This window comes from Acanthisitta chloris, unplaced genomic scaffold (genome assembly GCF_000695815.1).
Source record: "Acanthisitta chloris isolate BGI_N310 unplaced genomic scaffold, ASM69581v1 scaffold8265, whole genome shotgun sequence".
Lineage (NCBI taxonomy): Eukaryota > Metazoa > Chordata > Aves > Passeriformes > Acanthisittidae > Acanthisitta > Acanthisitta chloris.
In genome coordinates this window covers 151,860-174,111 of record NW_008672052.1, presented here as the reverse complement: position 1 = coordinate 174,111, position 22,252 = coordinate 151,860, and the positions used below count along the sequence as shown (strand labels likewise).

Below are 22,252 nucleotides of genomic sequence, written 5' to 3'. Positions count from 1 at the left end.
TCCTTAGCTGTTTGCTCCTACTTTCAACAGCTTCTATTTTGGCAAATTTTAGACTGGGTGGTTGTTGTTATTATTAATGCTTGGAAATTCTGATTAGATATAATTTGCAGTCTCTGCAATTCAAGGTGATTTTTTTAAGGCAGCATGACATGAACTGAACAATACATACCGTCTACATGATACATAGATGTTTTTCTTCTTTTTGCCTAGGTTCTCTCAAACATAGAAATTATAGCAACTATTGTAAGTGCTTGCAGGTCATCTGGAAAATAAAATTAAAATCTCTTTATTCAGCAGTAGTCCAGGGGTTTGGTTGGTTGGTTTTTTTCTATTAACAGTGCTTGAGCAAAGTTTACCTTATATTATTGTGTTCAAATCCTTCCCTCTGAACTGCTCTTCCCTCAATTGTCTCTGGACCCAGCACCACCCCATTCCATTTGAGCCCCCCCCAATGTCCAGAAGCAACCCCAAACAAAGTTTTAAGTAACAGAGACTACTTATGCAAAAACAGAGGTTAAATTAATTTTGGTAAAAAACAGAACTGATGAGAGTCCTGTAGTTAAATTCATTAGTGGAGTCCCCAGTTCAACTTCTGTTAAAGCAGTGTTGCAAGGTAAATGAGTGATCCTTCCCAGGCTACTCTCTTTCCTTTTACTAACCAGTGGAACTTTGGTTGCTGGAAACATGGGAATTTGTTCAGTCCCTTAAACACAACAGATAACTGCAGAGCAGAATTAAAAATTAGAATTACTTGAGATGTTAGTGCTGTTTGTGTGAAAATATCATCCTAAAAATTTTGTTCCACTAAAATTTATTCTGTTCTACTTAGCTAATTTCTATTCAGATTTTCAAATAACACGGTTAGGGATTCTTTCCTTTGTAATCTTTTTGGGAAGGAATTTTTTTCCTAATACTTCAGTGATTTTCTGCATCAGATTGCAGGGTAATGTTACAGTCAGTAATGTTTACATCAACAAATGTAAATTCAAATTAAATCTATTATTTAAATAGCATAATGGAAACACATGGTGCTTTGAAGTCATGTAATTAGAGAAGATCTGTGCCTCCAGGAGTTGATGATCTAAAGATCAAAACCACATGCAACAGATCTCTTCTAAATATCGGTCTACAATTTAGGGATTTTGTCTTGCATCTGCTGCAGCATAAATGTTACTCCTGAGCAGAAGTTTCAAGAGGCCCATGCAGTACTGTCTGAGATGTATTGCGTAAGTTTAGTACTTGACTCGTGGTGTAGAGGCAGTTCCCTCTTAGCACAGAAAACTTAGTGTTTTGATGTCAAGATTTATACCTGGTTTATTTAACAGTTACACTGTGAACTAAATTCATGAATTATACTAGTTTAGTTAAGGGGCGAAAAAATCAAATTCATATCTCTAAGAAGGGGTCTAACTAGCCATGCTTTTTTTCTTCCAGTTGTGTAAGTAATTTTGTGCAAAATTGCATTTGAGTTAAATCATTCACTCCTCCTGGGGCAATAGCCTGTATTGACTTTCCAGCTGAGCCAACTAAAAATATGGGAAACAGACCAGCCTAGTATTCCATTGTTGCCTTATATAATCTGGTGTTTTGGAAATGATGATGATGAAGACAACCTGGATATTTCATGGATGGATTAGTAGATTCATAAACCAAAAGATTTGCTTGCTGTTTGTAATGGTGTTTTCTCCCTTCCTTTCAAAATTCAGTGCTCACAAATCAGAGATGTTGCTTTTATTTAAAAGAAAAAAATAAGAGGAGGACAAAGAACAGGGTAAAAAAAAACCCAAGTCTCTTTCCTCCTTTGAAGAAATCTTTGCCTCAATTGCTGGCTGAGTTCCCTCAAAAGGCCTGGACTCCTTCAAAACTTGGAACCAAGTTCAGACCCCAGCTAGGTAAGGAAGAGTACTTTGTTTAGTTTACTTAGTTGTCTCCCCACAATATACTGCAAAGGAGTCTGTGTGTAAACACATAGGTTGTTACCATCAAGTGTGATGGTTTGGGATTTCTTCTAATTATCATCCTAATTAGAACCCTGAATTAAAAAGAATTTTTCACTTCTGGGCATGGGGAGCATCTGTGAACCCTGTGACTCATAGGTAGCTGCAAAACATTAAGCTCTTTTGTTGTTGTAATGATTTAACTGCAAAATAATTTCATAGCCTTAAGAGGCACCTTTTGCTTTCAACTTCCTTGTCTGAGGATTTCCCTGAATTAAGGTAAGCTTGGACAGCACCTTGCACATTTGCATGTTTTGTTCCATATTCCAGTGCTTTTTTTCCTCAGTCTATGCTGTTGCTTAGGGTTGCATAGCTCAGAGATGCTGCTGTGTTTGGTTTTGCTCTGTTACTTAAATCCATAAAACACAAATTCTGTTCAATTCCTGATCCTCTGAATACTTTGAGTTCTGGCAGCCAGTGGAGACTTCTCAGCACTTTGTTTTGAACTATGGCAGTTCTTCTCCAAGCATCATGTCTCATTTTTACCCATGCTGTGCTACAGATCCTGACATTACTGGTTTAAGGTCATCCCTGTGCTGTGTGAAAATAATGCTGTACTGTTCTTTTCTAATGTCTTCTAAGATAAAGTTGTGAAACAATTGTGTGTTATGAGTAGTGGGCATTAATGAACGTTGGCATTTTTCTTCCAAACCTGCTTGAGCAGAGTTTTTATACTTCGGGTGCAGCTATATGTTGATCAAAGTAAAAGATTTCCCCACACTGAGCAATGGTACCAGTCCTACCTTCTGCATGTTTGCAACTGGATTTCCTTTGTACTGTACTTTTTTTTTCTTTTTTTAAAATATTTTTTATTTTTACTAAACTGTAGTTTTCTGAGCCTTTGGGTCATATGGTATGTGGCTTCACACAAATGTTTACTACATGACAGGCTAACTTAGCAACCAAGATTTTTTTCACTATCTTCCTACTCAGTGCTTTTGTCTTGTGCTGACATATTGGATTCTGTGCTGTACAAAAGGAAGCCCTAAATGACAACTAGTATAGCATTGTGCCTGGGACCTGTGTTTTTGGATCTAGACTCAGTTGAAGGACTTGTGCTTAAAAACATTCAGTACTTGGCAATACCAGATGCGAAATTTCTTTTGTAGCAGTTGAATCAGTGGTAATCTCATGGTTCTAATACAGCACTGCAAAAAAATTTTTTTCAATCAGTTAGGTTACCTTAATTTCAGGGTGCTTTGAGTGTGAGTATAAGCAAGAATAAGATTTCCTAAGACGGTGTAGCATTGGTAGTCTTAAAAAAACAACCCACCCCCCAAAACAACAGCAAAACAGCTACCCCAAACTACAGAGGTTCTATGAAAAGAGACAATAATTCTGACATTAGGCAGTTAAATAACAGACTGTGATGCGGAAAACTGTCCCAGATTCCAACATTCCTTTCAGCTGACATTAGAAAACAAGGTAGACTTAGCATGAGAAATAGTGTCTTTATATGAAGAGATTGCTCTTGTTAGGCCCATATGTGAACCATATATCCAGATTCTCTCTACATCCGCTCACTTGTCTCCCTGTCAGCATCTGAAGAGAGATCCCCAAATGTTCAAATGTACCTTTCGGATCAGAGTTTAATTTTAGAAGACTATTGTGGCCTATTAATTTTGATTATAACAGTGCTGTGGTGGTAGAGACATCAGATTACAAGTAAAATTTCAGGACTCGAAATGCTGCAAGGCTGTAGAAATAAATGCAAGTGCAACTTGCAGTAATAGGTCACAAAAATTGTATATGGTAAAATATGTCATTATTGAACAAGCAGGAATTCATCACAGTGTTCATGTGCACTTTGTATGTTACAAACTGCAACACGGAGGCTGAATGTTTCCATGATCTGTGTGTGTCAGATGGGGAAGGCAAAGTTTAAGAGCCCAAAAAATGGTTCCAGTGCTGTCACTTGTAGAAATTTGGAACTTAAGTACTACAGAGCATCTTGGACAGTTTTGCAATTTCTTTGTTTTCTCATATTCAATCTGTAAACATTCTTTTCAGTTGAAAGACAAGCATTACAATCATCAAGATTGGAGGAGGCCTCTAAGACCATTGAGTCCAGCCATTAGCCTGCCACTCCTCTGTAACCCCTAAACCATACCCTCCAGCATCAGATCGAGATGCCTCTTTAACACTTCCAGGGATGGTGACTCCACCAATAGAATACACAAGTGAAAGCCAAACTTGTTGGGGTTCTTAAAAAAACAAAAGCAAAGTAAGCTCGTAGGCTATTTGGAAGAATCACTCTAAGTATTAAAATATGATTAATGCCTGAGAGTTAGATTAATAAAAACTGATTGCATTAGAATAGTTTGCATACCGTAAAACTTGTTGAAATGTTACTCAAAATCTTTCAGATACCTGACTGATTTCTTGTTTTCCCTGTGAAGTATATGTTCTTATTGTATTCTTAAAATTAAGTACATGAAGTTATCATCCAGGACTAGAAATGATACTAAGACAGGAGTCACAGAATTAAAAATGCCAGTATGCAGTGGTGTAATTTTTCCATTTAGTGGTTCTATGTTTTCTGTTTTGATAATGGATGTCTAAGGGCATTTATGTGGTTATGAGGGGAGAAATTAATTCCCTTGCTAATATACCCTCCTCCCCATGTTGTCCTTTGCAAATTGAAGGGTTTTCACTGAATTTTTAGTTCCCCATTTCTCTTTGCCTCATAAGAGGAAAAGCATTCTGTTATTTCCATACATTGCTGTAGAAATTCTGTTCCTTCTACAAGTTACAGATTAAAGTGCCCAATAAAACTGGGTCGATGATTTTAAGTTATTCTATAGAACGTTTCAGATATGTCTAAAATATAAATACATGAAGCTTTAAACCTATTTATAATCTTTATTTTTCCATATAATCAGAACTGTCTTTTCTTTAAAAACTTAAAAATCCCTCACTCTATCACCCATCCCCCAGAAAAATAAAACACCCAACCAAATCTAAAAGTATCTGACCAAGATATGATAGTGGAGTCTTCATCAGGCCCAGCTTTTTTTCTTAAGTGGTCTAAACTGCAATCCAGTGAACCATTGACACTTTCTATCAGAAGTCATTAAGAGTGAGCAGCAGTGCAGTTACACTCTGGGGTCAAAGGAGAAACTTTTGATGTACACTGCACCTTCATAATTTTCCATTGCTTGTCAAAAGAATAAACTTTTTTTTTCTTAGCCTGCAAGCAGTAAGAAAGTGTACAGCATTTGCATTATTTCTACAGTAGTCGGTTTGCAGCAGGTTTTGGTGAAGATTTCACACGGTTTCTTTTATTCACCTGTTCTTGGACAAGAAGATATAGCACAATACAAAGTTCATTTTCTCTCTCTTACCTAAATCTAGGACCATAATTTTGCCTAAACAGCACATTAAATTTCTGAATTGCTTAATCAAATGCATGTCTCACATATGCAGAGGACCTTTGTTGTCCAGGCCTTCTGTTTCTGAAACTATTGCTGATGTTTGTATGAGCTGTTTTGAAGGGAGAGCAATACTGCACATTGCTGGTAAGGGGCTGCCTGTATGAGAGCTCTCCAAGCACAACTTCAGGAGCTTCAGTTAGAGCTTCAGTTCAGAGATGTACTAAATGTGGTCGTAGATCATGGGTTTTAACCTGATCAGTTCAGAAATCCTGCTGGGTTGATTGTTGCCTTGCTATCCAAAGCAATGCAATGGATAAAATAGGCATTTTTCAAGCTAGTAAGTGCTACTGACTTTCAGGAAATCATGAAGGCACGTACGTACACACCCCTCGTCTAGGAAGGTAAAGGAAAGTGTGCAGTCAGATAACTGGAAACAATTTTCTCTCCCATCTCCCAGAGTCCTCTAAGAAGATTGAGGCAAGTGGGCCAAGCCTGGGCATTAATACCTGAAATGAAAATTGATTAACAATCAGAAATGTGTGCAAAACACACAAGGTCTGAAAGAGATTAATTCAAGAGGTTGGGGAGGGGTTTTGTTGATTTTATTATATATTTTTTTCATGATTTCATAGTTTGTAAGTTTTGAATATTACACATAGAACTAACTGAAATCTTAATCTGGAGTTATTTATAAACATTTCTTGTTACTGTAAACACCCTCTATACAGTTCTTTATTTATTATAGCTGGTAAATCAAGCCCTATCAAATTTAAGCTGAGCTAAATTGTTACATCATTGAATACATTGCCACATTTTATATTTTGAAATTCAAGTATGCTTTGAACTTCTGTCATCTTTTCCTTAAGGAAAAGAGGAAAAAATGTAATTATGGGAGTAGAAAGTGGCTTTTTTAATTTGGTTTTGTATAAAACTATTCAAAGCTATTTTGATTAAATTTAAAATAGCCTTGAGACAGAGAGTAGGGGTGAAAGGAAAGCACTAGCCGCAGCTTGGAAACCTAGTATTGTGTCCTCCAAAATGCTGGTTTCAACCAGAGCCTCAACACTGGTCGGCTCTTTCTGTGAGGGTAGGACACAGTCTTCCCATCATTTTTTTCAGAATTCTAACTCCTAAACAGCTGAGGGAAAAAACCAATTTGTACACTATCTAGTTGAACACAAGCATTCCCATATTGCAAGGAAAACTGTTTTTGTGAAGGCAGAGGAACGTTCTGTGCTCATTGCAGTGGAGACTTGATGCGGGGAGACTATTTGGAGCAAGCACGTTTCTATTCTTGAAAAATGCTAGGACATACACATGTGCTTCATGTTCCTTATGCTACATACTGCTGCTCTGCACAGATAATCGCACGAACTGTGCATGTGAGCAGCATTTGAGGTAGAGCTGTTATCTTTTATCTCTTTGATGTCTTATTTTACTGATGCAGGAAAAGTTCAACGAGGAAATAATGTTTCTGAACAAAAGGTGCTGCAAATCCTTAGCAGACAGAATTGCAGAATTGTGCTGTCTGTCCTTACACATTTCCCACTCTGCCTGTCCTGCGTTAACTAAGATGGTTATTCATCACAGAGTGGTCAATGAGACTTTTAAAGGAGCGTTTATTTATTTATCATTTCTGTTTCTCGAACATTTTTTTTGTCAGGCTCCAAAGTGTATATTTTCTTTTCTGTTATAGTTTATTATGTCATAAGTGGTCAAGTGATAACTCATCACGAACGAAATTATTTTTGCAGCCTGTCTTCCTGGTGTCTGGATTCTAAAGAGACAACCTGGATGCCTGCATGCCAGTGCAACCAGGATTTCAACAGTGTCAATAATCTTTGCTCGTCACACCAAAAAAATCAGTATGTCAGTGTATTCCTGCAGAGTCATTAGCATACAGACTCACTCTGCTTGCTTAACAAAGCATGGTTTGGTGTATTATGGTTTCCTAGTCTGCTTGTCTGATTCACCTCTGACAAAAGCAGAGAGTGAATTCAGTCCTTTCTTCAGTGGCACACTAATGTGGGAAATAAATCTTCGGGCATAAGGTCTGAAATGGCAGTCATTTAAATAATTCAAATGCAGCGATCATTTTGCCCATGTGCCTTTCATTTCTTTGTTTTGTTTCTCTGTATTTCTCAAATCACTGAGAGACAAACGATCTTCTGCAGCAATCTATATTTTTAAAAATATCTAGAACTAAATAATCCCCGTCCTCTTTAAATGCAGTTTAATTGGTTACATGTTAAATAATTATTTGCTCTCTCTTTTGTGGTGTGGAGGGGGGAGTTGGAGGGGAGAAGTAACATACAAGCAGATGTGCTGCTAGATCTACAGGCTTCTGCCAACCATATGGCATCTTAAAGAAAGATGGTTGGAGCGTCTGGATTAGCAAAGAGTCGGGATGGAAAGCCATGTGTCGTGTTGGTACAGGCAGTTGTTTTAGCTCTCTGTAAAAGGCTTCAGGAGATTGTGTAATGGAACAAATGGTACTGCAAGCCTAGTAACAGCCTTACCGCTGCTGGAGAGGCAATTGGCCCCCAGGCGAGTACTGCTTCATCCTTGCTTGTTGGTTTTTTGTGAAGGATTTTTAGATCGTTATTCTGTGTTCTTCTTTTAACGTACAGGAAACTTGGGAGATGCAATTCTGAACTTTATACTTGAAAGACAGCTATTGTGTGGTTAGGATTTTTTCACACTCTCATTTTTTATAATGAAAACATACCGTTTCCCTCCCTTTGAGATGAAAAGCTTGTGCCCTTCTGCAGATATCCTGCATCCTTCGTGAACACTTTGAGACACCAGTTCATTGAATTTGTAGCCAATGCCCATATTTTGGGGGGGAAACTGCTCTCTCTAGGATTTGCTTAGTTAAAAACTAGATTGGGGCTATTGTGCTTGTGGCTATAACATACCAGCTTGGCATTTGTATTCTGTTTGACAAGTTGCTCTTTCTGTAAACAAGGGGCCTGTTCCCATTAAAGGCAAAACTCCTTTTGTTTTTAGCAGCACAGAATTGGGCTCTTTGTAGGGTTTTGTGTGCTTTACAGGAGTCTGTAGTTCCCATTACAGCTCATGGGAGTTATTCTGGATCAGGATGAAAGCTATTGTATCCAGATCTGTAACAGAAATAGGTATTTAGTCTTTTCTCGACTGTCACACAATAGAACTCTAAATTCCTCTGTCTCTCAATGAGAGCAGACCTCTTAGTAGACCTGTAAATGCAGTTTTCTCTTCTTGATACCATTTGTTTCCGAAGGAAATTAAAAATCTGATGTTGCAGTACAGAAGTTCAATTAAATTAGGATTATTTTATTTGAAGAGGTTTTAAGTACATTGTGATCCCAATATCATGATTTTTATGTAAAGAGATAACATGAGGGACGCCCAAACATTCATTTGTAGGTAAATACTTGCAGAGCAGGTAATGTTGTGGTTTCAGAGACATTAGAAACAAACCATTAACTACAGAAGCATCTTCCCTACTGAGGATCTTTGTTGAAAAATATACTATCTTAAACTGAAACAAATGCTGTTCTAATATAGCCTAAATTCACAATAAATTAAAAGTACAACTGCTGCTCTTTCTTCTCTTTAATTTTTTTTCTTACTCTCCAGAAGGCTCCTTATCTGGAGCTTAGGAAACAGCAGTCCTCAGCTTAATCTGCAGTTTAGTTACAGCAGTGCACGCTTTTTCCTGAGCTGCCTGCATGCCCCCCTGCTCAAGCCTGCATATGTTGCTCAACACTGATCAAAAGTAGCCTCCCTCGGGAGGGAGGCTTGGGTTCATTTTGTCGGCCTGTTCATTACCTCTCCTCAGCCAAGGCTGAGCCAGGTGTGAGGTGGACAGTTGTCCACCAGGAGTGGTGCCAAGACCACCAGCATCTCTCTGGAAGGCTCTTGGATGGCTGCTGAGGAGGAGTGGACTCGGACCAGTGAGCCCCAGCAGGGACCTTGGGCTCTCTCGGGGCATCTGCTGAGCTTTCACAGCCTTTCAGAAGCACAGGCCTCTTTCGGTGCCGTGTTAGTGTGCGAGTTCACCAACACTGTGGAGTGCATCAGCAAAAGTGTGCGTTTCGTTTGGAAATGTGCATTTCTCTGGGTAGGTTTCCCAATAAGGAATTTTGAGTGATGATGTATTTCTGCTGCAGCAGCAGTATCAGGGGTTATCAAGTCTACAGAGACAAGTAATGGATCGATAGTAGGTGGATCTCTTGCTTCTCATTTTGCGTACATGTGTGTCTTCCATATCCCTACTTAGAAGAGCGAAACCCATGGTTGTATTTTTGAACAAAGAGACACAGCTGTGTTTTCTTAATTTATGACTAGTGATTTAAGGCACTTAATTTTCATTTATGTAAGTGAGAATGTTCGGCTTCCAAAAGCATATCAAAAGCATATCAAGACTTCTAAGCTTTCTTGTTTAAACATTTGTTTCATAAAACTTGCCATTGCTTACCACTGAAAGATGAGAACATGGAGAAAAAATTTGAGAAAAGCATAATTTACCTAACAAAAATAAGCAAAACCTTTTGATGTAATCCAAAGGGAAAACTATTCTTCTCTTACAGTTACATTGAAGATCTGTCAAGAAAATTACTAACATTTATTTCAACTCGTAGCAAAGAAAAGACTTGGAGTTTTGCTAGAATTTTTTACAATAATTGAAATACGATGCACGCACATGCACAGTTATGGGCAGAATGAATTCTTCTGCTGGAAGGTGCTAGTAGTCCTACCATGCTGGGATGCTTGTGCAGGGTCCAGTGTCTGCTGACTGATGTGTTGAACTGTGACATGGGAGAGCCAGGCTGGAGCCACCTTTGTGCTCGTTTTGTGTGGGACTCCTGAGAGCCCTGTGCTGCTATTGCAGGGACACTAGAGCTGCTCTGCTGATCCGCAAGCTAAGCTGCTGTCACCAGAAAGGCATAATTGACCCTTTGCACTGGCTGTGATCTGGGTGTGTTGATACTTGTCTCCAAACTGCCTTGTTGCAGTCATATTCCTTATTGTGGAGGGGTTAATGGTTTTTCTGAGTATAACTGTAATGATATTTGCCTCTAAAGCAGCAATAAAATTCCTCTATTTCATAGCAATGATCAAGTTCACCCTTTAGGCTTGATGCAGTAAATTTAGAGCACAGTTGGACTAATATACATAGACGTTATGAAACAGCCAGTCTTACAGAGAGTGTAATACTGTCTATAATGTACTAATACATTTTTAAGATGTATTTTCTGTGAAATGCTTCCCTTCAGTGCTTCTAAGCAATTGCAGGTTTCACTAACTTCACATGTGGTTTTGCTGTTTTTAATAGAGCCCAAAACTAAACACCAAGTGGACTCTGTATTCCCAAGAGCTGAGCTCCATGAAGGTGAGCTGGCAATACTGCTCAGATCCTCTAGCTATCCTCATTTTTCTCAAAACCCTCTGGTTTCTCAGGATGAAGCTCCTTTCCCCTCAGCCCTTTCCAATGCAAAAATCTCTCATCAGCTCCCCTGCATTTGCTCTTCCTTGGTACATTCCCTCCAGCTGATGTTTCCTTGATGCTGTGAGTCCCTTCAGTCTCCGCAGAACTGGTTTGTGGGTGTACTGGGGAATGTGGGGAGATTGGGGCTGGTCTCAAGTGGATACAGCCCTGGTCCAGAGTGCTGTGTTGCGTGACAGCAGCAGCTCCCTGTGAGGTGGGATCATGCTTGTTTGGCCAACCAGCGCAAACAGAGGCTGAAGCTTCCTCAGGTCCCTTGGGTATATCCACACATATCTGAGCACAGATCTTTCTTACCTCTCACGCACATCCTGGGCTCCTCTGCCCACCCTGACCTGCTTCCCAGACATTTCTCTTGACCATCATTCAGTATGTGCCCCCTTTCTCCTTTCAGTTTCCTAGGTGAAGTAAGTTTGGAAGACAGAGATGTATTTGAAGGGGAGTAGGACAGGCTTGGGGTAAGTTCACAAATGGAAGCAATCTGCTCTGTGTGGAGAGAGCAACAGGCCCTTGTATGTAAAACATCTATGAATATGCTGCACAGAAAAATTATGTCTGTCACCAATATAAAGTCATAGTCCTCCTTTTCTGTGTCACAAGCATAAAACTATACTCCATCCAAATCTTAAAACTATTGTTAGTTTGACTGTAATTTATGACAACTACAAGAACCCTGTGTGAACCCTGAGAAGTAAGCAAATGTGTGTCACCTGCCAGAGCTTATAGGCAAAATCATTTGTTTGAAATAAGCTGGAAAGAGGGGGCATATTTGCACCTGTGGTGTAGAAAATAAGGCTGATGGGGTTTAAGCAAAGAAACTAATGAGTGTGACACCTACACAGATATCTAACACTGATCTTTTTAGAGCTCATTTTGATACTGGTCAAACTATACAGTATAGCAGCCTTGGGTTTTATGCTAAAGAACAGTTTTGAAGGACTATAACATATAGTTCTTAAACTGGGAAGACTCTCTTGCAGAGAACCAAATCAGAAGGACTGTACCCATCACTACTGGGCTCTTGTTTGCAAGGTCACTAGGGAGAAACATTCTGCCTTTCAAACACAGGTACTAATAGCTAGAAACAAACAGAAGCTTTATCCTCTGTACCTCGGTGCCTGCAGTCCTTGCTGGTTGCAGTCAGGGTCTGGGCTTAGTGAGGACAGCAGGACTGAACCCAAAGCTGTTGTGTTATCTTGCAATTGTGGCTGTCAGAAACAACTGAAGCAGTTGTAGCTCAGCTGCACTACCCTTTCTAGCGGTAGTTGGGGGGTTTTTAAATTAAGACAATATCTGACAAAGTAAATTAACAGAAGCTGATGCTTTTAGCAGTTTTTTTGCTTCAAATGCCTGATGTCAGCTTGGGCCACATGTACATTCTGCACATGCCATGGGATAGAAAAAGTGAAGACTTCTTTTTCAATTCTCTGCTGCCTGCCCAAACACCACATGTACTGTCTGTTACATGTCGCTTCTGATGAGGTTCATGCTGGGAATTTCTTTTTAAAGGCAAAGTGTTTGTGAAGGAACGAGTTCAGATTGGGCAGATTGCATTAAAAAATCTCAGTGTCTCTGACTTGAATATAGTGATTGTTTTGTGTGGACACCAACTAGCAGTTAGTGAAGGTTCAACTTTGTCTGGTAATAAAAGAAAGAAGAGGAATCAGAGTAAGCAATGAGGAAAAGAGAGCACACTTCTATAAAAAGTAAACCAGCCACAAAAATTGTTGTAACTGGTAAGACAAGCACAGGAAAAATTATTTCTGTAATACAAATACGTATCTTGTAAACATGAGGGCCACTTTTGAAACCGAGATAGGATATGTCTCTTACCATTATCAAGACTCTGTTTCCTGATTGAGAAATTGTGCAAAATCTGTTCTGTCTGGCACATAACAAAATCAGAGAAGTGAACATCTTTTAAAAAAAAAAAAATTATAGGGGCTGACTATAAGGTTCAATATATCCCTGTAACATTGTCTGCTTCAAGCCCTGCCCCATTTTTTTTCTAAGATATTGTACAGCATTCTAAATTAATAGCCTAAATGATTTGGAGAATTGTTTTATGTAATACTTATCAACTAAAGGCAGACAATAGTAAGTAGAATTATTTTTCCTCTACAGCAAACTTGATCCAGGGTTCATATTCCTATCACAGGTCTTACTATTTTGTATTCCTTTAGAGGAGGAAAAGCCTCTTCTTCAGTGCGGGGATTCAGACACAAATAGACAGTAGTGAGGCTTTCACCCATATCTTTTCCGGCCTGCCATCCATTCTCTTTCATTTGTTTCCTTCCTGGCAAAACCCAGGAGGGCTAAAAGTGGCCCTCACAGCAGCTAAGCCCAGCTGCTACACCCCCTACTAAAGAGCAGGCTGATAATGCTCTCTTCAGCATGTTCAATGTGAGCTATTAAAAGCCCAGGAATAGATAGAGCTCAGGTTTCCTACATGATCTATTTGTTTAACCTGTTGGGCCAGCTGTGGAAGTGAAGATATATTTTAATTGTCAGTGATGACATCTGAAACCAAGAGGAAGCTACTGTTCCTATGTAAACTTTTAATTAAACCCTATTTGTAATTGTTATTGTGGCATGTGAAGATTGTTATCTTTTGGAGATGATATACTATAGGCAGTTCTTTAAAAGTATGGGGAAAAATTTAAAGAAAAAAAAGATTGAGTGATATAAAGCCACCTGGGTCATGGGGTTCATGGTGAAATGTGGACATTTTCTTCTTAGGTGTCTGATTCCAAACTGTGCAAGGGATACTAACTTGTAGTTACCATCTGTTAGCAGAAGTTGGATGAGTTTGTTCTGCCTGTAGCGTGGGCAAGTGCTTACCTTACTAAGCTTGAAGTGCTATAGGTCTTCTCTGCCTGAACAAATGACAGTCTTGGCCTTTTGTGTGGCAACAGAATTCTGATAGGGATCAGAGGGTGGGAAATCCCACAGAAACATTTTTTCATGTGCCCTGAACTATCTCCCTGTAGCCTGTTAGAACTCAGGACTGTCAGTGTGACAGAAATGAGGTTTATTCACTATGCCTAGTTTCTGCTCACTGTTACAGGGTGGCCTTTTCTTCTGTGTCCTTTTTCTCTTATGCTTTTTTTATTTCATTAACATGAGCCAGGTGAAGAAATTGTTGAAATTTTGGGAGCCTGTGCGGGGCTTCTCTGAGATGCCCATCACTTAAGGTTGTCTCAAGACCTCGGTCTGTGGGTCAAGTTCTTAAGTAAATAGGAATTTAGGACACTAGTGAAACTTTGGGGTTTAATTTGACATTTGTGGCATTTTTAAATTTATAGATTCTAATTTACTGTATGAGTTTGTCACTGCTGTTAAGCCACAATGAGGATGCAGGTTGCTCGTACAAGAACTAATTCTATTATTGGTTTCAATGTCCTGGTTGTCCACAGAGCTGATTCAAGATACAAAGAGATGGTGAATATAAATTTTTCTGCCTTAATCACTCTGCTGTGAAAAGGGAAGACAGCAAAGTAGCAGAGTTGAAGCGGAAAGCAGAGGGATCCATGCTGCTATCCCCACAAGAGAGGTGGGGAGTGACAGCAGCCAGGGCTATTGTGGCTGCAGAAACAAGCTCAGCATGAGCACCAGCTGAATGGTACTGAAGAGTACACCTGAACCCTGTGTGGCAGCAAGTGTGGCTTTCCAAGGTCATCATAGAGCAAAGCAAGCCTGATCATTGATTTGTATACAGCAGGAGATCACCTGCTCTGTGTGTCAGTTTGTGTTTAGGGGTGTTATGCTTCTTATTATAAGACATTGCTGAAGTTCTTTGTGATTTCATTAGGCTTGCCAAGAATTGTGGTTTAGACTGAAACTGTTTAGCAGGGTTGTGGTGGGTAGTTGCTTCAGGAAGAGCCCAGCGGGGCCGGGCAGGGAACAGCATCGGAGCTGGGAGCTAGGATGGGAAGGAATTGCATGGAGACCCTTCACTCTGGCATTTTCTAACTCTTGACTACTTGAGTATGTGATTTTGACATCCTTTAATGAGTTGTAGTACAACTGTCTGTTAAGTACCAAAACTTAAACACTTCCTATCACATGATATTAAATATGTAGGATCTTCTGAAAAAAATATAAAAGCAAGTGGAGGTTTTCTCTCTTTTCTAATGGGCTTGTTCCTTCTATTTGTAACAAGCTTGTTCTTAAAAATACATTTGCTTTTAGAACTCACAGGGTGTTAAAAATATTTGGGACTTGCAAGTGGCTGATTATGAAATGTGGCACTGCCTTCATATTGGGGCACAGTCCCCATCAGTTGTGTCTCCACATCGTGGTGGGTCTGCAACATGGCCCTCAGTTATCCTGCTCGGAACCTGAAGCCACCTCTAATCCCTGTGTCCACCTACGGACAAACCAGCAGTGCCAGAGCAACCTTAGACCCTCATAGCCTGGCACTCTTGTCCTGACAAGGGAAATGATTTTTTAAAAGGCAGTTTGCTACACAGTAACATATTCTCATGGGTTTTCATTTTGGTAGTTTTGGGGGGCAGCAGGAGCAATGCCCCAGCAGCCCCTTGCCCACAGAGATGCGGCCCCAGTGCTGGTGGCCCCATGGGTGGCTGGTGGTGCCCCAGACCCTGCCGTGGGGTGCCTGATGGCCCTGGCACCCACTGCTCAGAGATGGGCTGGCCTGCATTGCCATGGCAACTGGCAGATGGGGGCTTCAGCAGGGTCAGCGGGGAGGCAGCCGCAGCAGCGCGCTGGCTGAGCTGCTCAACAACAGCCCTTTCAGCTCTGACAGCCCTGCTCTGGCTGGCCAGAAGTAGTTATCAGATTACTTGTATTAAAACCTAATTAAGATGTGTGCCAGTAAATGCAGCATGATTATTGGATTTGGTGATTTAGCTGCTGCAGGTTGCTGCAATCCAATCACGCCATTTCAGCAAATCCAGCTCCACGGAGTAAAGTGAAAACGTTTTACATCAGTAACTTGACTATGCTGGAAGAGTAAATAACCTTTTAATGTCTCTGCGATGTCAAGGACTGACCGATCCCACTGCAGGGTGAATGGGCACTGCCCACAGATCCTTGCATATTAATTTCTTTCAAATCAACGTTAAAACCCAGAGGAGGGCTGGCAGGTTGTGTCAGCTTTTTCCTTCACTGCGGATTGCCTGTGGATTAATGGACCCGGGTCCCCCAGGGCAGGGAGCTTGCAGCCAGGGCCTGGTGGGTGCCCCTGGTTTGGCAATGTCTCTTCATAGGAAAGAAGGAAGCTTTTGTCTTTATCTGTAGGCCACAGATAAGGGGATGATCGAAGTGTAACACAGTGGGTGCTAGTACAGCTTTGTGGTGTTGGATGCAGTGGAAGTTGATTCTGCTGCTGGAATTCACCTTGGAGCCAAAGCTCTGCGTTGCATTTGATGTTTCACCTAGTTTCTACAGGGTCTTGCAGTCACTGTCTAGCCGTAGCTGTCAAAATGTAACAAAATCCTATGTATCCCTTTTTCTTTCGTTTCTGGACATGCTAGGGTATAGCCTATTCCCAGATCCAAATTTCACTGCTGTATGAACTGAGAAATGGAGTTTTCTGCATGTTGTAGCTGCACAAAGGTGGCTTGGAGCTGTTCTAACATAAAGCTGCATACAAGCTCCAAGTACCAAGACTGAGGGTAAGACATTTACCTTGATGCCTTGCAGCTTGTGATGCCTCAGTTGTGTTTTCCTTCTGTGAAATCACTCATCTCATGAAACTGTCTATTTCTTGCTTCCATATAGAAATAGGAATTTTGGTTTAAAGTGATTAGTGGGAAGTTATTTGGAGGGTATTTTTACTACTAAATGGAAGCTTATTCCTTAGTGCCAGGTTGTCCTGTGGGTAGTCCAAACGTAACATAGCTCAAGAGCTGCAAGTCTTCACCTTGTGCCTTGAAGTAACACGACAGAGCATGGAGTCAGTTCCTGTCCTTCAACACTCCCAGGCCGAGGAGGAGCAGCTGCCTGACAGCCCAGCTGGGCAGATCTTGCCCCTTTGGTGGAAAAATGATCTCATTTAGAATGGAGGGTGAGGACACACTGGTCACTCAGATGCTCGGGACACGGTACACGCTTGCCTGGTAGGAGGTGTTGCCAAAGTGAACGTAGTGACTGTGCAACCTCACTCACTTGTATTAGCAAAATGTGCAGAAGGTTCTGTCACCCGGTTGTAAAAATGATGGCAGGCATCGATGTGCAGTTGTAACATATGGGAAGTACAGTGAATGTGGGTGGAGCTGTTCATTTCTCATCTTGAATCATTTACGAGATCAGCAGGCAGGCCAGATACAATGCATATGGGAATGTGTGGCTGTGCTGCACATGTCACACGTAATAGCAGATACTGTGAGAGGGCCCAGAGCCTGTCCTCAGGAGCTAAATGCACCAGAGCAGGCTGGGAGTACCAGTGTGTGGACCAAGGGCCAGCTTGGCAGCAGTTTTGGGAGAGCAGACTGGCAGACAGAATTTGGGAATTCATGGATCCAGATCTGCACTGACTAGAACTGCTCCCTTTTCATCTGTCATGGCCCAGGATTGTAGATTGGAATGTTATTAAATCTGTGCTCAAGCACTGGAGATATGGGTGATAAAGGTGAAGTTGTGGCCTGCTAGTGAAACCCAGCTCAGTGCCTGTGTTGTATTTCTCCCTCTGCTCAAGGGGACAGGCTAAAGGTAACACAGTGGGTGGTGAAGTTACGAACAGAAAAGCATAATTGAGTAGTATTGCCATAATTAAAGACTCTTCTGTTTACAGTAGTTTATCTGAATCGCCTTTTGCATGATCTGAAAAGATACAGAGCACACTAAGGCTTGTGTCCAGTAATGGTTTTGAAATTTGCATGGACTACCTGTGATTATCTAGTAAAAAATGTTTTGATTTGGAAATTATTTCTCTCTGGGTGCCAGGAGTAAGTCACTGGAGACATAACAAGTGATACTTGATTTTGTGATTGAAGGAGGAGCTGTGTGGTTGCCCTGTCTTACAGCAGCATTGTCCCAGCTCAGGCACTTGTTTTTCCAGTGTAAGCAGAAGACCCCTGTGTGTTTCTTCTGATACCTGCCAGCTTGTTCCCTCTGTTTTGCAGCCCCTAATGAGGAGGACCTCTGGAGTGATGGGCTCTTTACGTCTCTCCCCAGGAATCCCTGCTATGCTATTAAAGGATCTATGCTGATGCACTTAATTAACACTAAGCTTACTTAAAATAAATGTTGTGTTCCGTAATGAGTTTCGGACATTGATCCGCTTGCAAAGAGCAGCGATCAGAAAACCAAAGTTTTCGTCACTTCAGGTCCAGTTTGGCTGTTTGGATTTATAACCTGGGCTATGTGTGTGCTTTGGGAAGATGGTTTTGAAGCGAGTGCATGGCATGTGTAGCCACAGGTGTCAGGCTGCAGTTCTGCAGACTTTACTGATGGCACAGCAAAGCAAATTTGCTGTCATGTCCTGATAAGGCTTCTAAAGTAAAAGTGTAGACCTTTGAAAGTGCTAGTTCAAAGTGCAAAAATACATTGCATTGAATGCTCATCCTAGGAGCAAAGAGAAAATACATTGAATGCTCATCCTAGGAGCAATACTTTAGTCTCAGCCCAACCACCAGCCTGAACTCTGGCCTCTGGGAGCTGCACCCGCCAGTGCAAACATCAAAGCTTCTACCGTGAACTCCAACTTCAGATGCTCTGCAACCCTTTTATCTATTTTTTTACAGGTTACAGCAGCTTGACAAGCACTGCCAGGCCACTGCTCAGCAGTTAGTGGAGTTGCTCAGCAAACAGAACCAGCTCTTCAAAGAGAAGCAGCTGCTTACAGAAGAGGTGCAGTTTCTGCGAACACAGGTACTGTGCCAAAAGAAAAGAAAGTCTGAGGGGAATATTCTGCAGCTTTAGCACCAAAATCTGCCAGCAGTCTCATTTCAGCTGATAGATGTTGTTGCTGTTGTTCTTTTAAATATGGCATTACTTTATAAATAATGAAAATAAAAATTCATGTAGTTGAAAAGAGTAGCTGAAGGTCACCTAAGCATAAACTAAATGAAGAAAGTGTTTTGAAGTGACAATAAACCAGGAGAAGTTATTCTCCGTGACAGTTTCTAGCTTTCTTATCTGAAGATTTCATGTTCCTTTCTCAAAGAAAAGGGAAATCTGTTATTTAACAAAACAGTAACTTGATAATTTGTTTGAGTTTTTTGCTGCCATTTGTCAGACCTAAGTCTCCCTAATCACTTTGTGAAAGTTGTTTTTCTTTCCTGCTGCTCCATGACTACTCATGGTGAGGTGCTTGGGGCTGTCCTGTGCAGGGTCAGCAGTTGGACTTCGATGATCCTCGTGGGTCCCTTCCAACTCAGGATATTCTATGATTCACTCCCCCAGATGTGAGATGGTGAAAATACAGTCAGTCTTGCCTGAGCACTAATGTCTACACTTTCTCTAGCAGGACTGATTGTTGCTTCCAGTGGGGCCCTGTGGCTTCTTATGGGCTGTTCTTGCTTTTTTGTTTTGTTTTGGCCACTGTTCTTCAGTCAGTGCTTTCGAAATAAGGGAGAGGACTGCAGGGTTGGGGTGGTTTCTGTCTTTTAATTGTTTTTCAGAAAAAGGAGAACTAACAAGCACAGAATGAGGCTTTCAGTAGAACTATCAGATAATCAAGCTCTTGCTTTGTGACTGAGCAAATGCACTTATTCAACCATACCATGATGCTTTCTAATTTGCAAACTAGTGAGTTTGCCCAGGATAACTGAAGATCTGTTAACAGAGTAACAAAGGACATTCAGTGTAGGATATTTAGTCTAGTAGCACATCTAGCAGTAAACAGAACATGAATTGTCTTAGAACTTAAAAACATTTAAATCATACTATTTTTGTAGGCTTTTTACCTGTAGAATTCCGTAAATATTTAACCTAGGGGAATAAAATCCATAGTTTGTTAAGCTTTTAATCATGTCATTGTATTTGGTTTTACAGCATTTCCTGTTGTAGTAGATGAAACTTGGTAGCTCAAGATAGTGTGAGGTTATCAGTGCGTAGTAACTACTGGCAAAGGGCAACCACAGTGTTCTCTCTGTAGACAGGCTAAGAAGGTGGTTGTTCAGAAGAGAAATTAAGACTCCCATTTTAAGGAGACACTCTGGGTAATGTGAACTGCCTTTACATGGTCCATAGGAATTTTGCTATTAATAATCTACTTTATCTGGAAGTGAGTGTGCTCTTATGCAGTTGGACAGAAGTACAAAGATCATACAAAAGAGGAAAAAAGTCATTCAGGTACTACACTGCTATCAAGACTTGACCAGCAAAAGCTGCTTTCTTTATGTTCATTACGAGTTAATTGTGCTTCAGAGGATACTCTTTAAGTTGAGAACACTCAGAAGTGAAGAATGATATAAAAAATATTACAAAATAAGCCCTAAAAATCTATTTGCAGCTATATAAAGCAGTGTTGTTTCTCTGGGAACTGGAATTCAGCCCAAAAGAGCTGCCAGGAATATCAGACAATTGTTTCAAGAAAACTAAAGAACAGTTCACCATAAATGGAAGCTCTTAACTACAGAAAGATGCATGTAGTTAGAATAGAGATAAATATTAAAAACACACAATTGCAGAGTCAGTGTTGATCAAAAGTAAAAGTGACATCAGATTTCATATTTTACTGCATTGTTCAGCAGTTGTCCTTTATAATCAATTAATCTTTTTTTTTTTTTGGGTGAAGGGAAAGTGGAAGAAACCAATCATTACCTAATATTTTAAAGGTGGTGTAAAATACACTAAGCTAAATGTGCTGTTGTATCTTGGAACATAAGCCACTAGTAACTGCAGTTGCATATTTCAGGAAAAAAAACGGGATGCCGATCTCAGGACACAGATGGAACCAAGTAAAAACCTGGATGGATGAAAAGAAATGAGCAGAAGTAGGTATTTTTTTCTATATCCTATGTATAGGGAGAGGGGGGGAGAGGAAAGGAGAGGAGGATGAAAACTATTTGCAGATGTGAGTTGAATCTGGCAAACACTTCAAGACAAAAGGAAGAAAGAAGTGTCTGAAACATTTTTAGGGTTGAAATGACTGGACTTTTTTTGTTCTTTGGGGCTTTTTAAGCACTTAAAAATGTAAGGACAAGCACTCCATAGCAAAGGCAGGTTTACCTAACAGAATTTTAAAAAAGGTGAATCTTAACGATGTCCATTAAAGGGAAAGGAGGACGGACAACTCTTAGCAAGGTGGCAACTTCTAGAAGAACTCAGATTTTACCATAGGCACTTTTTAGTCTGGATAGTCACTGGGTGTTTGTCCTTTGATTGGGAATTAGTTAGTTTTGTCACTTCCAGAAGTATTATCCTATTTTTGCAGAAAGGCAACAGTTTGCTTTGTAATAAATCATAGCAGTGTCACATTGAAAGAAACATTATCTAAATAATTCTATTTGGAGCACTGCTGTCAATTCTGCAACATAGTTATAGCTGTTCCTATTACCTTGGAAGAGTTACTTGAGTGTAATTTAAAAGTCCCAGAATTTAAAATTGCATCATTTATTTGAATCTAGGTGGCCTAAAGGAAATTACACATAAAAATCAACAAACACTGACAAAGCCCTGAGCCTTGACAGGATTTGTTTTCAAAAATCAGGTTACTTCCACTGCAGTTTTTATTTCTAGTGTTAGCCTTTGCTGTATGGGAGGAAAGACAAACAGACAGAAAGAAAATGATGTCTTTAAATCCAGCTACATTCTGGCATGTTCAGAATCTTTTTTTCATGGACAACTCATCTGACACTCTTAAGGAAAATTCTGGGTTTTAACATGAATGAAAAAAGTTATCATAAAAGGACCTGATTGTGCTGCATGCTGCATTCCCTTACAGGCCACATGAGCTAAAAGGCTTTTAGAATCCTTGTTGAAGGAGTGACCAAAGCAAGTCCACAGTTTTTGAAAACATCTTTCTCGTTCTCAAAAGTGAATTACATGCTTTTAAAATAATGGTATTAAATCTCTTCTTACTGAAAGGAGCTAAATATTTTTTCAGAATTACTACCTGCATGTGCCATGATGATGATGCTCACACTATAATTTTCGTTTTCATAGAGTTAAAAAGGACCAGTATGATAACATGGCCTGACCTTACAGCATGGGCTGTGTATCAGGGTGTTGCACTAATGTTTACTAGCTGGCACTAATACTTCATAATGGTATCCAGCAGAATGCATTCAGGACTGTGTAAAGTTAGTCAAAAGTTTAATTATGGGACTTACACCTCTTGTGAAACTTTTTGAGAAATTCAGATTTGAAATTTATATCTTTGAGTGTCTCTTGTACATTGGAACTCACTCCAAGGCAGGAGGATAAGAGATATTTAGCTCCTCTTCTACAGAGGTACTAAATACAGAATATTAAATAAA

General features: G+C 40.2%; 1 protein-coding gene across 1 annotated transcript in view; it reads left to right on the top strand.

The window, feature by feature from the left end:
• Positions 1-20,767, top strand: part of LOC103801924 (serologically defined colon cancer antigen 8-like) — a gene marked incomplete at its 5' end in the record, with an annotated part of 36,309 nt that extends 15,542 nt beyond the window's left edge. Inside the window, 2 exons of the mRNA XM_009074362.1 lie at positions 18,572-18,698; positions 20,689-20,767. Of these exons, the coding sequence (XP_009072610.1) occupies positions 18,572-18,698; positions 20,689-20,751 (190 nt within the window). The remainder of the gene's footprint in view (positions 1-18,571; positions 18,699-20,688) is intronic.
• Positions 20,768-22,252: the final 1,485 nt, after the last annotated feature.